The 16,522-nt window shown below is 44.1% G+C and overlaps 1 protein-coding gene across 1 annotated transcript in view; it reads left to right on the plus strand.

Annotated features, from left to right (window-relative positions):
• Positions 1-15,961, plus strand: part of LOC130360997 (uncharacterized) — a 49,348-nt gene extending 33,387 nt beyond the window's left edge. Inside the window, exons 5-8 of the mRNA XM_056563553.1 lie at positions 4,435-5,258; positions 13,420-13,613; positions 13,730-13,975; positions 14,027-15,961. Of these exons, the coding sequence (XP_056419528.1) occupies positions 4,435-5,258; positions 13,420-13,613; positions 13,730-13,975; positions 14,027-14,958 (2,196 nt within the window). The 3' untranslated portion in view covers positions 14,959-15,961. The remainder of the gene's footprint in view (positions 1-4,434; positions 5,259-13,419; positions 13,614-13,729; positions 13,976-14,026) is intronic.
• Positions 15,962-16,522: the final 561 nt, after the last annotated feature.

Here is a 16,522-nt window from a genome sequence, read left to right on the forward strand (position 1 = left end):
ATTAATTTTTCTGTATAAGCGGCGGTATGAGGGCTCATCTTTTGTGCCGTGATCTGTACTTTTTATTGATACCATATTTGCTTATATAAAACTTTGAATACATTTTTTATAAATTTTTGGGGGAATAAAATGTTATAAAAAAGCAGCAATTTTGGACTTTTTTTTAACGTTAATGCCGTTCACCATACGGTATCATTAACATTATATTTTAATAGTTCGGATATTTATGCACGCGGGGATAATAATATGTATATTACATTTTTTTTTCCACTTTTTGGGGGAGAAATTGGGAAAATGGGCCAATTTACGTTTTTATTAGGGGAGGGGTTTTTCAAATGTTTTTTTTACTTTTTTTTTCTTTTTTTACTTTTATTTCTACACTTTAATAGTACCCATAAGGGACTAGTTATAGCAATCATTCAATTGCTAATACTGTTCAGTGCTATGCATAGGACAGAGCACTGATCAGTGTAATAGGTCCTCTTCTGCTCTGGTCTGCTCAATCTCAGCGGAAGGCAGCGGAGGCAGGTGAGGGGACCTCCGTCTGCCGTTCTGGATGATCGGATCGCCGCAGCAGCGATGCGGGCGATCCGATCATCCATTTTAGTGACCTCAGTGCTGCAGATGCCGTAATCTGTATTGATCATGGCATCTGAGGGGTTAATGGTGGACATCTGCGCGATCCGCACGACCTGCCATGCATGACCCCAACATCGCTCTGATGCTTGCGGTTATGTATAGGACGTAAAGATACGTCCTGGTGCGTTAAGTACCAGCTCACCAGGAGGTACATTTACTTCCTGCGTCATTAACCCCTTAAGGACCCTTGACGTACACGTAAGTCATGAAGCCCTGGTACTTAAGGACCCATGACGTACACGTACGTCATGGAGAATTCCGGCCCCCGCCACGCGCCGGGCGGGGATCGAACCGGGATGCCTGCTGAAATCATTCAGCAGGCATCCCGTGCAAACGCCCAGGGGGGTCATCAGACCCCCCCCCATGTCGGCGATCACGGCAAATTTGCGCGACTCCGGTCATTACGAGTCTATGGTGACCCGGTGACCCGGAATATAAGGGGGAGCGCGGTTGTCTAAGACACCCAGGATCCCCCTCCTATCCCTGCTATTGGTGGTCTAGATGCGACCACCAATAGCAGATCGGGGCGGGGGGTTAACTTTCATTTTCCCCGTCCTGCCCACCCACAATAGGCGGGGCAGGACGGGGAAACGACGGGGACCGGCACTTACCCATCCTGGTGGGCGTCGGAGGCAGCGGGCGACGGAGATCGGCGGGCGGCGATGTCATGCGGAGTGAGTTGCCTAGCAACATCTGGAGGCTACAGTTTGAGACCACTATATAGTGGTCTCTAACTGTAGCCCTCCAGATGTTGCAAAACTACAACTCCCAGCATGCCCAGACAGCTGTTTGGGCATGCTGGAATATGTAGTTTTGCAACAGCTAGAGGGCTACAGTTAGAGACCACTATATAGTGGTCCCTAAACTTTAGCCCTCCAGATCTTGCAAAACTACAACTCCTAGCATGCCCAAACAGCTGTTTGCTGTCTGGGCATGCTGGGATTTGTAGTTTTGCAACAGCTGGAGGACCACAGTTTGGAGATCACTGTGGCCCTCCAGATGCTGCAAAACTGCAAATCCCAGCATGCTCAAACAGCTAACAGCTGTCTCGGCATGCTGGTAGTTGTAGTTGCTTACCTTCAGCTATTGCACAACTGCATCTCCCAGCATGCCCTTCGGCGATCAGTACATGCTCGGAGTTGTAGTTTTGCAACAGCTGGAGGCACACTGGTTGGAAAATACTGAGTAAGTAACAGAACCTAACTGAAGGTTTTCCAACCAGTGTGCCTCCAGCTATTGCAAAAGTACAACTCCCAGCATGCACGGTTTGTCAGTACATGCTGGGAGTTGTAGTTTTGAAACAGCTGGAGGTTTGCCCCCCATGTGAACGTAGAGGGTACATTCACACAGGCAGGTTTACAGTAAGTTTCCTGCTTCAAGTTTGGGCTGTGGCAAATTTTTCACCGCAGCGCAAACTCCTAGCGGGAAACTCACCGTAACACGCCAGTGCGAATGTACCCTAAAAACACTACACTACACTAACACATAATAAAGTGTAAAACACTACATATACGCCCACTTACACTGCCCCCCCCCCCCAATAAAAAAAAATGTATTGTATGGCAGTGTTTCCAAAATGGAGCCTCCAGCTGTTGCAGAACAACAACTCCCAGGATTTCTGGACAGCCACTGACTGTCCAGGCATACTGGGAATTTAGCAACAGCTGGAGGCACCCTGTTTGGGATTCACTGGCGTAGAATACCCCTATGTCCACTCCTATGCAATCCCTAATTTAGTCCTCAAATGCGCATGGTGCTCTCTCACTTCGGAGCCCTGTCGTATTTCAAGGAAATGGGGTATTTCCGTACTCGGGAGAAATTGCACTACAAATTTTGGGGGCTTTTTCTCCTTTTACCCCTTATAAAAAGGAAAAGTTGGGGGCTACACCAGCTTGTTAGTGTAAAAAAATAAAAACATTTACACTAACATGCTGGTGTTGCCCCATACTTTTATTTTCACAAGTGTTAAAAGGAAAAAAGACCCCCAAAATTTGTAAGGCAATTTCTTCTGAGTACGGAAATACCCCAGATGTGGGCGTAAAATGCTCTGCGGGTGCACAACAAGGCTCAGGAGAGAGAGAGCGCACTATGTACATTTGAGGCCTAAATTGGTGATTTGCACAGGGGTGGCTGATTTTACAGCGGTTCTGCCATAAACACAAAAATAGAAATACCCACATGTGACCCAATTTTGGAAACTACATCCCTCAGGGAATGTAACAAGGGGTATAGTGAGCCTTAACACCCCACAGGTGTTTAATGAAAATTCTTCAAAGTTTGATGGGAAAATGAAAAAAAAAAATTTCACTAAAATGCTGGTGTTACCCAAAATTTTTCATTTTAACAAGGAAAAATAGGAAAAAAGCCCCCCAAAATTTGTAACCTCCTTTCTTCTGAGTAAGAACATACCCCATATGTGGATGTAAAGTGCTCTGCGGGTGCACTACAATGCTCAGAAGAGAAGGAGCGCCATTGGGATTTTGAAGAGAAAATTTGTCCGGAATTGAAGGCCACGTGTGTTTACAAAGCCAGAACAATGGACCCCCCCACATGTGACCCCATTTTGGAAACTACACCCCTCATGTAATGTAATAAGGGGTGCAGTGAGCATTTACACCCCACAGGTGTCTGACAGATTTTTGGAACAGTGGTCCGTGAAAATGAAAATTTTAATTTTTCATTTGCACAGCCCACTTTTCCAAAGATCTGTCAAACGCCAGTGGGGTGTAAATACTCACTGCGCCCCTTATTAAATTTTGTAAGGGGTGTAGTTTCCAAAATGGGGTCACATGTGTTGGGGTTCACTGTTCTGGCACCATGGGGGGCTTTGTCAACACACATGGCCCCCGACTTCTATTCCAAAGGAATTCTGTCTCCAAAAGCTCAATGGCGCTCCTCCTCTTCTGAGCATTGTAGTGCACCAGCAGAGCACTTGATGTCCACACATTGGGTATTTCCATACTCAGAAGAGATGGGGTTACAAATTTTGGGGGTCATTTACTCTTATTACCCCTTGTAAAAATGTAAAATTTGGGGGAAAACCAGCATTTTAGTGAAAAAATTTTTTTTTTTCATTTACTCATCTGACTTTAACAAAAAGTCATCAAACACCTGTGAGGTGTTGAGGCTCACTGTACCCCTTGTTGCGTTCCTTGAGGGGTGCAGTTTCCAAAATAGTATGCCATGTGTTTTTTTTTTTGCTGTCCTGGCACAATAGGGGCTTCGTAAATGCGACATGCCCTCCAAAAACCATTTTAGCAAAATTCGCTTTTCAAAAGCCAAATGTGACTCCTTCTCTTCTGAGCATTGTAGTGCGCGCAGAGCACTTGATGTCCACACATGGGGTATTTCCATACTCAGAAGCGATGGGGTTACAAATTTTGGGGGGCATTTTGTCCTATTATCCCTTGTTAAAATTTGGGGGGAGGACGACTTCCGGTTCCGGCGCGCGGATGTGAGGTACGGCGAAAGAGAGCTCCGGCCGCACCGCTTCGTCCACCCGCTCCTAACACCTCATCCAGCAATCTTTTCCTACCCGTCTGGGGCCGGAGGTTAGTGGAGTGCGGCAGGCACCAGATGGACCGCTTTCTACAAAGGAGCGGGGACGGGCAGGGCCAGAGAGCGGGGACGCAATTACAGCCCTGTGGAGAGCTGGGGGCCGGGAAGATGGCGGTGATTCGCGCCCCTGCCGGAGAGCTCCCCATGACTCCACTCACTGAAACAGCGGGATCGCTGGCAGGCCTGCTAGCTGGGTCGGAGGAGGCTATGATTCCGGGACTGCCGTTCTCATTTCAGTCACTGGCCACTCTAATGGCAGCGGAGGTAACGAAAATGCTCCTGCCTGATTTGAAACTGCAAATTGATGCCTCTATTGCCTCTGCCCTTACCCATGTCCAGGGAGAGGTGTCCCTACATACCTCCCAGATAGCTGACCTGGAGGAGCGGATGAATGTAATGGAGGAGGAGATGATGTCTGCTAAACAAAAACTGCAGCAGTCTGCTCAACTCACTAAAGCTCTACAGGAAAAGACAGATGATTTAGAAAATCGCTCCCGCAGGAGCAACCTGAGACTGGTGGGTTTACCTGAATCAATACCGTCTCATCAACTATGCGCCATTTGTGCGGAGGAACTGCCACAAGCACTGGGCATTAAAGTTAAGGCTGCAGTGGAGAGAGCTCATAGACTGGGCCCTGTAAGACAACCTGCGGCCTCTTCTGTTGCTAATGCTGATAACAGACCAAGACAAGTGATCACGAAATTCTTAAACTATGCGGACAAGGCTTTGATTCTCTCTACCTACAAAAAGCTGACATCTCCTCTGATGGTACGTGGTCACAAGGTGTTGCTGTTTAATGATTTCTCAGCGGAGGTGGCAAAGAGGCGCAAGGCATTTTCTCCAATTTGCTCGCAACTGGTGGCTCAACAGAGAAAGTTCACTCTACAATACCCTGCAGTGCTCCGAGTTTTCAAGTTAGATGGCACTACTGAATCTTTTACTACACCTGAAGATGCAATGGCGGCGTTGAATTTGAGAGCCGCAGTTGCAGGGACTGCTTTGTCGGAGAAGAATAAGAGACGACGCCATGCAAGCCCTCCTACTCCGCCAGTTGCGATGGAGTGACCTGATTCTGACTGATTCCAGGGACTGTGGAATTTTTTTTTTCTTTTCTGCTCTGCGGACTAGTGTGACCTTCTCCTTAGGACGCTCTTTCCCTGAACTACGATGGACTGCTTCATGATTCCCCTCGACTGCACGTGAGAAATATACTGTATCCCGTTTTATTTTTATTTTTTCTTCGTCTATTCTGGACTTTGTGACTGTTCCTTGCGCTCATGCTGATTATTTTACAGTTATGGTCTGCTCGGAACTCGCTGTGGCAGCTTAGCTACCTGGGTGCTCACTCTCTCTCTTTCCCCACCTTCCCCCTCCCCCCCCCTACTCTTTCCTTTCCCCATTCCCCCCCCCCCCCCCCGCCCCCCCCTACTCTTCTCCTCTACTCACCCTCTGTTGCCCCCCACCTTTTTACCCTACACCTTACCTTCTCCCCCCAATCCCTCCTACTTTTCTATTACTCCTTGCCTCCTTCTCTTCCATCCACTTACCTTTTTACTTTTCTCCTGCCTGTTCTCACATGGCCTTGACTATGTCATCTTATCTCCATCCCAGAGGTTCAGGGCCGGAGCCTCTTCTGGTTTGCTTTGTACTACTAAGCGGTGTACTGATGAGTTGGGTTTGCGGGAACCCAGTGGAGGTCCGCGGAAGAAGTGAAGTCCTTAATCTCCCTATCTCGCTTAGATCTATGGGATTTACCATAGACAGGGGTTGGTTCTGTGTTATTGCCATTTATATGTTGGTGTTTTTTTGTTTTTGGGTTTTCTCCCGGGGAGGCTGCACCTCATTAAGTTTATTTACTTGCCTTTTGCTCTTACCATTATTTGTATTACAGGAACACCTAGGTCTTTTACTCGTATTTTCCTATCCTCCATATGAAAATTATTTCTTGGAATACTAAGGGCTTGCGTTCTCCTGAGAAGCGTTCGTCTGTTTTACGCCATCTACAAAAACTGAAGGCGGATGTGGCACTTCTTCAGGAGACGCATTTAGTTACAGAGGATTTTGTGAGAATGCAGAAAATGTGGGTGGGACGTGTTCTGGGGTCCCCAGCTGTAAATAGAAAAGGGGGGGTATTGATCCTGATACATAGGAGACTGGTACACAGTGTTAAAGCACATTGGGAAGATGGGGAGGGGTTGCTGCAACATGTCCTTTTGATGGAAGGGGATAATTCTTATAGCATATACAATGTGTATGGTCCTCAGTCTGGGAAAGCCATTTTTTTTGATGCTCTGGCCTCGCACATTTTGACGGACACAGAAAGATTTATAGTGGTGGGCGGAGACTTTAATACCGTAGTCAATGCAGCGGAGGACAGGAGACGAGATGTGGGTAGTACACCACACACGGAACTATATTTGCAATCACTCCTTCACACTACGGGGTTAGTTGATGCGTGGAGACATCTGAATCCTACGGAACGAGAGTACACACATTTTTCACACCCTCACCTGTCCTGGTCACGCCTAGACTACCTGTTTATTTCCCATCCTCTTTTGTCGCATGTCCAATCTGAACACATTTATGACATAATTATCTCAGATCATGCACCAGTGGGATTGTCTTTGACCCCAGCAATACCCCCGGGAGGAGATAGGGTTTGGAGATTCCCTGCTATGCTAGCTAAAGATGAGTCTTTTGTCCAACTACTAAGCCACTGGTGGGAGGAATATGCCATGTTTAACGAGGCACATAGGGACGACCCTCATTTGTTTTGGGAAGCTGGTAAGGCGGTGTTGAGGGGGAAAATTATAGCACATGTTGCCCACCATAAGAAATTGGCTAGGGACAACTATGATCGCATGACTACGCAACTGAGACAAACCTATACTTCTTTTTTAGATGATCCAACTCCAGTAAAGAAAGACATATGGGTTCAAGCGCAGCGTGATTTTGAAATCTCTCGGGCTGCGGTGGATTCCTACTACAGGGACCAGTTTAGGGCGGAATTTTACAGGTTTGGAAACAAGTCTGGGAAATTATTGGCCAATATGGCGCGTAGTCAGCGGCCCCTAGAGCCCATCCGGCCCCTTAGAGATAAAGCTGGCACCCTGCATAGGCAGCCTAGGGATGTGGTGGAGGTTTTTCGTTAATATTATCAAGACCTCTATGCGGCCCAAGATATAGATACTGCTGCAGGGGACGGATTTTTGAGTTCCATTACACTTCCTGAATTGTCTGCGGAGGATAGGGACTTGATTAATGCCCCTATTACGCTGGAGGAGGTTGCTCAGGCGATTTCCCACTTGAAATGCTGTAAGGCACCTGGACCCGACGGCTTTACGGGGGAGTTTTTTAAGATTCTACGTGAGAAGCTTAGTCCAGTATTATTGGCAGTATATGATAGTACGTTTTCGGTGGGGATGTTACCCCATCTGGCAATTTGGCCCATATAAAGGTCTTACATAAGATGGGGAAGGACCTTTCTCAACCTAGCGCCTACCGCCCTATATCTTTAATAAATGTCGATATTAAACTCTTGTCCAAAATATTAGCAGACAGGCTGGCAATGTATTTGCCATCCCTGATAGGGACGCATCAGGTTGGTTTTATTAAAAATAGAGCTGCCGTGTTCAATATACGGACAGTTCTAGCAGTTCAAGGGGCGGTGGCGTCTCGTCCATACTCCAGCCGGGCTCCAGCACTGTAGTCTTTAGACGCCGAAAAGGCTTTCGATAATGTTCACTGGTCTTGGCTGGAGTTGGTACTGAACAAAATGGGGTTAACGGGTAGTTTTAGAACATTTTTGTCGGCTTTATATAAGAATCCTGTATCTAGAATACATCTACCGGGGTATCTTTCTACCCCATTTCCATTACAGAAGGGCACAAGACAGGGATGCCCCCTCTCACCCCTGCTTTTTAACTTGGCCTTGGAGCCGCTGGCACAGTACTTCAGCACAGCATCTATGAAGGTATTATGGTGGGGTCGGAGGAGGTGCGAATTAGCTGCTTTGCTGATGATATACTGCTATATCTAAACGAACCAGAGACCCAGCTGCCGGCTGTTTTTAGAGCCTTGTTCACTTTTGGCTCTTTATCGGGCTACAAGGTGAATTTAGATAAAAGTCAACTGCTATTTTTAGGTTCGGGATCTCATGATCCTGCCCGGGTACCCTTGGTTCAAGTAGCTAAGAAATATATCTCTTACTTAGGTATAAAATTAGGTTGCACTCCACTCTCCCTGTATACTCTAAACTATTCCCCCTTGTTTGCGAAAATTGAGGGCGAGTTGCACAGATGGCAGAACCTGCCTCTCTCGTTTTATGGTAGGGTGCAATTAATTAAAATGATGAGCTTCCCAAAACTCCTCTATCCGCTGCAGACAATTCCCCTGTTATTACGCCATACTGATGTTAAAAGGCTCCATGCTAGTTTTACAAGGTTTATTTGGGTAGGTAAACGCCCAAGAGTAGCCTATGACACTTTATGTCTAGCAAGAGAGAAGGGGGGATTGCAAATGCCTAATGCTCGTCTATATAATTTGTCAGCTATTTTTAGACATGTCCGGGACTGGATCTTTGATACCGCTCATTTTTCAAATACGCCCTTAGAGAGGGGTCTCTGCCCGCTGGGTTCACTGTCCACCCTGTTTCATTTACCTTATAAAGATATCCCTGGTTCATTGAGAAAGAATGTACTATTTAGTGACACATTGGCAACGTGGAAAGCGCTCCGTAAGATGTGTGGGATGCCTTGGTGTCTTTCTAGACACTTTCAGTTGTGGAGCACCCCTGCGCTTGATCACTGTACCAATAGTCCGATAGGCAACAATTGGAAATCGCTGGGTATCACTCAGTTTGCTGATTTCTTGACTGAATCTACTGGAGTGTTAATGAGCTGGGGGGAATTCCAGAGCAAATATACCCTTCCCGATTCCCATCAGTGGCTGTATAATCAATTATGCTCCTTTTTTCATGGTGTGGTGAGAGGTTATGCGACGGTAGAAAAACCTAATGATTTTGACAAATTGTTGGGGAGTACATAGTCCCACCGTTCCCTTTCGCTGATCTACGCAACCATCAGGGATATAGCGTTAAAGGGACGGGGGGCCACAGCTCTTGCCAAATGGTCCTCTAAACTTGGTGACTCTGAAATCGCCCCCTGTTTACTTGAAGGCTTATTGACTGTCAATGGCTCTACCCCCAGTGCACAGTTAAGAGAAATTCATTGGCGTATTCTACACAAGGCTACGTATGCATTTAAATGGAGGGGCACGCCACCCCCGCCTCCGTTCCTCACACATTGTCCGACATGTCAACTACAGGGAGCAGACCTCTGGCATTGCTTATGGGAATGCCCGCAGGTGTCGAAATTGTGGTCTGACCTATCCTCTTTAATACTGACCATTTGGGATAAACATTTACCGTTCTCCCCAGAACCATACCTCTTTCACTATCTACCTGTTAGAGAATCGAACCCTCCTGATAGGGGCAAAATGCCCAAAGGTGTACACTTACTTATCTTGATTGCTAAACTGTGCTTGCTTAGACATTGGCTCCAACCTACCGTGCCGACAATTACAGAAATCTTAAAGGAATATCATTCTGTATTACATAGAGAGATGTTATTGTCCATAAGATGCTCAGAGTTGCATGCAAAGGCCTTTTTTAATAAATGAAAAAGATATCTGCACTACTTACCTGATGTCGGCGAACGTCACAGGATAATGACATATTTTAAACATACTACATGGTATTCAACTGAGGCTCTCAGGGGCACTCTTGGTAATCTAGAGCTACCAGCTTAATGTTATATGATCCTCTACATCCTTGGCTCTCTATGGGACCCCACTATTAGAACTCTCTATATGCATAATGTATAGTCTGACCTCAGGTGGCAAATACCCTACATAGGTACGACACTGTACTCGGGTGGAAATGGTGCAGCCTTCCTTGGGAGATTTGAGGTTTTGTTTCACAGTTGTTACTTGTTAGTTTCTATATTTTGGGGGTAATCCTCTGTATTACAAACTGGATCCAGACAATACTTTTGACCTATTATCCTGACATTGTATTGTTGTTCCATATTCTGACTGATTTCAATGCACCTTTGTCATATATGCTTTGTACATGCTCTGGATCCGTGAATAAAATATATAAAAAAAAAAAAAAAAATTGGGGGGGAAACTAGCATTTTAATGAAAAAAAAAAAACCATTTACACGTCCAACTTTAACGAAAAGTCGTCAAACACCTGTGGGGTGTTAAGGCTCACTGGAACCCTTGTTACGTGCCTTGAGTGGTGTAGTTTCCAAAATAGTATGCCATGTGTTTTTTTTTTTTTTTTTGCTGTTCTGGCACCATAGGGGCTTCCTAAATGCGACATGCCCCACAAAAACCATTTCAGAAAAACTCACTCTCCAAAATCCCGCTGTCGCTCCTTCCCTTCTGAGCCCTCTAGTGAACCCAGCCGAACACTTGACATACACATATGAGGTATTTCCTTACTCGAGAGAAATTGGGTTACAAATTTTCGGAAGATCCTTTTACCCCTTGTAAAAATTCAATAACTGGTGTACAAGAACATGCCAGTGTAAAAAATGAAGATTTTGAATTTTCTCCATCAATTTGCTGCTATTCCTGTGAAACACCTAAAGGGTTAACAAACCTTTTCAATGTCATTTTGAATACTTTGAGGGGTGCAGTTTTTATAATGGGGTCATTTTTGGGGTATGTCTAATAAGAAGGTCCTTCAAATCCACTTCAAAACAGGACTGGTCCCTGAAAAATTTCGAAGTAGAAATTTTTTTTGAAAAATTACAAAATTGCTGCTATACTTTGAAGCCCTCTGATGTCTTCCAAAAGTAAAAACATGTCAACTTCATAATGCAATCATAAAGTAGACATGTTGTATATGTGAATCAATATTTAATTTATTTGGAATATTCATTTTCTTTATAAGTAGAGAGCTTCAAAGTAAAAAAAAAATGCAACATTTTCAATTTTTGGAATTTTTCACCAAGAAATGATGCAAGTATCGACAAAATTTTACCACTACCATAAAGTAGAATATGTCACGAAAAAACAATCTCGGAATCAGAATGAAAGATTAAAGCATCCCAGAGTTATTAATGTTTAAAGTGACAGTGGTCAGATGTGCAAAAAATGGCCGGGCCCTCCAGTGAAAATTGGCTGGGTCCTTAAGGGGTTAAGGGGTTAATGCCATAAACAGCTACATTCATTTAATTTACTAATGTGAAAATTCAGCTGCTTTTATGATGCAACCACATACATATTGATGGGCCTTACACCCACCATGTGCAGTTAAGGACCTTTAGCCCCCAACATGCACCAGAGCTCAGGTGCAGCTACTACAACTAAGCCATCTAAACCTCTTCAGGACACATTTCGTACCGCTACGTTATGGGTCCCTGGTACTTAAGGACCCATGACGTACATGTACAGGCGTGGGAATTTCGGTCCCTGCCGCGCAGCGGGCAGGGATCAGACCGGGGTGACTGCTGATATCAATCAGCAGGAACCCCGCGCAAATGCCCAGGGGGGTCATCATGTCGGCGATCGGAGCAAATCACAAGTGAATTCACACTTGCGATTTGCGCAATTATGGTGACCCGGTGGCCCGGTATATAAGGGGGATCGTGGTTGTCAAAGACACCCACGATCCCCCTGAAGGGATAGGAGTGAGGTGGCAGGGGTCTCAGGGGTTAATACCGGACATCACGGTGATTGGTGATGTCCAGTATTAGCCACGGGTCCCGGCCGTTGCTAGGTCCCAGGACCGACCTGATATGACTCGGGGTCATCCCGTTACCCCACGTTATATCGCAGGAGCGGGCACAGGGCGTATCTGTACGACCTGCATCCCTAACAGGTTAAAGGGTTACTGTCATTAGAAAAACATATGACATGTTCACCTCATCCTATCCATTGCGATTGAGGGGTTGGGAACCACCAACCAATAGCAGGCAGAGGCATTCCTCCCACTCTGCCTGCCCATCCTTACTAGATCAGCGGCAACAGAGCGACGGGATCAGCGGCTTTGCGGTGGGAATCGGGGCGGCACAGCAGATCAGCGGCAAGGGGAAAGGCTGTGGGTTTCCAGAAGTTGCATAACTACAACTCCTAACATGCCTGGACAGTCTGGGCATGCTGGGACTTGTAGTTTTGCAACATCTGGAGGGCCACAGTTTGGAGACCACTAGACAGTGGTCTCCAATCTGTGCCCCTCCAGATGTTGCACAACTACAACTTTCAGCATGCCCAGACAGTCCAGGCATGCTGTGAGTTGTTGTTCTGCAACATCTGGCCTATCAGATGTTGAAGAACTACAACTCGAAGGCATGCATGGACACCAATGCTGGGAGTTGTAGTTTTGAAACAGCTGGAGGCACACCGGTGTGGAAACACTGTGTTAGTCTGTTACCTAACTTGGTGTTTCCCCACCAGTGTGCCTCCAGCTGTGGCAAAACTACATCTCCCAGCATGTACAGTGTGCAAGTGCATGCTGGGAGTTGTAGTTTTGCAATGGCTGGAGGTTTGCGCCTCCCCCCCAAAAAAAAGTACAGAGTACATTCACACGGTTGGGTTTACAGGGTTGGGTTTACAAAATTCTCTCTCCAAAAGCCAAATTTTGCTCCTTCTCTTCTGAGCCCTGTAGTGCGCTTGCAGACACCTTACGTCCACATATGGGGTATTGCCATACTCAGAAGAAATGGGGTTACAAATTTTGGGGGACTTTTTCTCCTAGCATTTTAGTGAGAAAAAAAAATCTAATTTTTAATTTTTACGTCCAACTTTAACAAAAATGTATCAAACACATGCGGGGTGTTCAGGCTCCCTTTACCACTTGTTATGTTCCTTTAAGGGTGTAGTTTGTAGTTTCACAAATAGTCTGCCATGTGGGGGGTTTTGCTGTTCTGGCACCATGGGGGCTTCCTAAATGCAACATGCCCTCCAAAAATTCTGTCAGCAAAATTTGCTCTCCAAAAGTCCTTCCCAATTCCGCCACCGACAGGACCCCCGGCGACAGGACCCCCGTGATCTAACATCTTATCCCCTATCCTTTGGATAGGGGATAAGATATTTACAGCAGAGTACCATTTTATGGTCAAAGTGGGCTGTGTCCTTAAGGGGTTAAAGGGTTGATGGCAGAATATGCTCATTCAGTCTAATGCCTAATTTCCTATTTTTTTATCTTCACAGAAAAAATGCATTTTATTTTGCTCTTTCTGGCTTTTTGTCTCCTAACAAATGTGAAAATCCATACGACTGCCCCAAAGATTACCAAGGACTCTTCATGAAGGAAACTATTACTGAGATCCCTAAATCCATCAAAAAACAACTGAAGTATTCTTTGTGCAGACTGGAATTTCGACAAACCGGCAAGATGCATTCAAGTACAAGACTCATGTGGAAAAGGTATTCTTCATAAATAATAAAATTAGCTTAATAGAAGCTGGTGCCTTTGATAATCTACAAAACCTTACGGAACTCAAAATATCTGGAAATTCAGATTTACATGAGCTTAAAGCTGGAGTCTTCAGCAATCTCAGCAGCCTGGTAAAGCTGGTTCTTAGGAACAACAACATTACTTCTTTGGATCAAGGAATTTTTGACAACCTACACATTTTAGAAGATCTCTACCTAAATCTCAACAACTTACCTTCTTTTCCTCCTGGCATATTTGATGCACTTGGAAAACTCAAAATACTGCATCTAGCAAAAAATTTATTGACTTTGTTACCGGAGGACATATTTAGTAAATTACCTAATTAAAAAATTCTCCGTCTCTATGAAAATGAGTTTACAGAGCTTCCTCAAGGATTGGTAGACAGTAACCACCTTCTTAGTGAATTCAGTATTAATAATAACAAAATAAAAGTATGGCCCAAAGGTTTTTTGGCTAAGTCAAAGAATCTTGAAAAATTGTTCTTGGAAAGTAATTTGTTTGAAGAACTTCCAGATCAAATGCTATTTGGGCTTAATAAAATAAAATATCTTAGAATGAATAAGAATAAATTAAAGAGGCTCCCGGATTCAATATCTGATGGTAATATTGTTACAGAACTTGATCTGTCTGAAAATGAAATAACTGATATTCCAGCTACTGCATTTAATAATTTTATAAAGTTGAAAAAGTTGGTGATTTCTTCAAACAGACTTACTGAGCTAACCAAGGAAATGTTTTCTGGTTTGGGAAAGTTAACAGAGATAAATATGGAAAAAAATTATCTTAGTAGCTTTCCAAATGAGGTGTTCTCATCCCTCCCAGAGTTAAAGACACTTAGACTTAATAACAACAAGTTCACCAGCATCAATGTTAGTCCAATTGAGTCTGTGCCCAAACTTACTAGTTTATTTTTAAAGAATAATCCCTGGGCTTGTGACTGTAACTTACATGATCTCTACAACTGGATAAATGGCAACAAAGCAAAAGTAAGGGACATTGATAAGATATTGTGTGAATTGCCAGATAATCTCAAAATACAAATTGTAAACTCTCTAAAGGTTTATGAATTAGTTTGCTCAACAACTCCAAGGACAACATTACAAACCACCACCAAAGCAGCCATTATCACAACTCTTCCAACTACCATCCACACAACAACTCTGCAGATCACTACTGTAAAGTCTAAAACAACTCTAATGACTACAACACTTAAAACAACAGTCCCTCACACCACTCCTCTGCCAACTACAGCTCATATGCCAACCACTCAATTTACAACATGGCAACTTTAAGGCTATGTTCACAAGATGGAATTTCTGTTTTGAATTTCGCAAAAGAATTGATGTCAATAGGATTCTGCTAAACTGTGCACACGGTGGAATTTCTGTGGCAGATGCTTCTTCCATTGAGATCCTGATTCCGGAGTCCGCAGAAAGATTAGACATGTCTATTCTTTCTGCAATGTCCGCATAAAAATGCAATGCTGTCTATGAGACGGCACATTTCAAAGCAGTCCAAGTGCCAGCATGTGCTGCAGGCGCTCCGATGTCAGTAGAATATCCGCACAGAAGATTTTCATGTTGTTCATTTGCATGAATATAAACTCAGGTGAATATAAACTCCAGTCTATAACATAATGAATAACGAACAGCAGCAAATAAAGTGGACAAAGCACAAGCTGGTACATGTTGCAGTGAGTCTGTAGACTTAATTCACAAATTATAGGAGTGAAATGCAGCATGTATTCTATTGAAGGAGACAACAAGGCATCAAGCTTATTGTCAAATTATTAACTGCTTGTAAGTGACATTACAGTATTATACTAACAGCAATCTAAATGAATTATATATAAACTGGGTTCTTTAGAAACATAGAATGTGTCAGCAGATAAGAACCATTTGGCCCATCTAGTCTGCCCAATAATCTGAATCCTATCAATAGTTCCTGGTCGTATCTTATATGAAGGATAGCCTTATGCTTATCCAATGCATGCTTTTTTTTTTGAATAATTGTTTATTTAATTAAACAAGTTTTTCCAAAATTATACAACAGAGAAAAATAAAACAAATGGCATAAAAGTTTATGCCGACAAAACAGGCAAAAATAAATCATACAAGAGAACAGAAGAAAGGAGGAGGGGAAATATTTGGTGACAATCTTCATGCAGTCCCATCTTCACAAGTCCATCCGAGGTAGGGTGACAATGATGGATGTTTAGGACAGGCATGGAGGTCAGCCAGGATAAAGGAAACTTTCTCCAAGTTACATTAATAAGTTTGTAAACACGAAAGGGAAACCGTCACAAATCTTGATACAGAGATTAAATAAAATGATTGGAAATGTAAACTAATGGTCTCCTGTGATTTGTGAGAAATCAAAACAAATTACACCCTAGAAATACCTCAGAACCTATTAACTTTGTGTGGGTATTGAAGCATGTGTGTTTATCAATCGTGACACATAAGGAGAACTATGGAGCAGAAAAAGAGGAAAGAAGAAGAAAGGTGGCAAGAAGGTACATATAATAGGAAAGATGGATAAATAGGAAAGAATTAATCTGCGCAGTTCCGAGACCCACCCAACCCCCCTATGAACCATGTTCCAATTCCGAAAATGTATCCGGTGAAAGGGGATATCCAAAGGAGGAAGGTGTAAATTGGACAGTGAGAGTTGGTAGAAATCATTTGCTGTACTGGGTAAACCAAACTGCTTCTGTAGGGCATGAAAAGGCATGATCAGATGTTTAAGGGGTTCTATGATGTCCGTCAAATAAAAAATATGTGCGGATATCCAGGGGGTAACAGTGGTTGGGTCGGCACTATCTGGTATAGAGGGATTAAATAGAAGAGGTGATAG

Source organism: Hyla sarda, chromosome 3, assembly GCF_029499605.1.
Source record: "Hyla sarda isolate aHylSar1 chromosome 3, aHylSar1.hap1, whole genome shotgun sequence".
NCBI lineage: Eukaryota > Metazoa > Chordata > Amphibia > Anura > Hylidae > Hyla > Hyla sarda.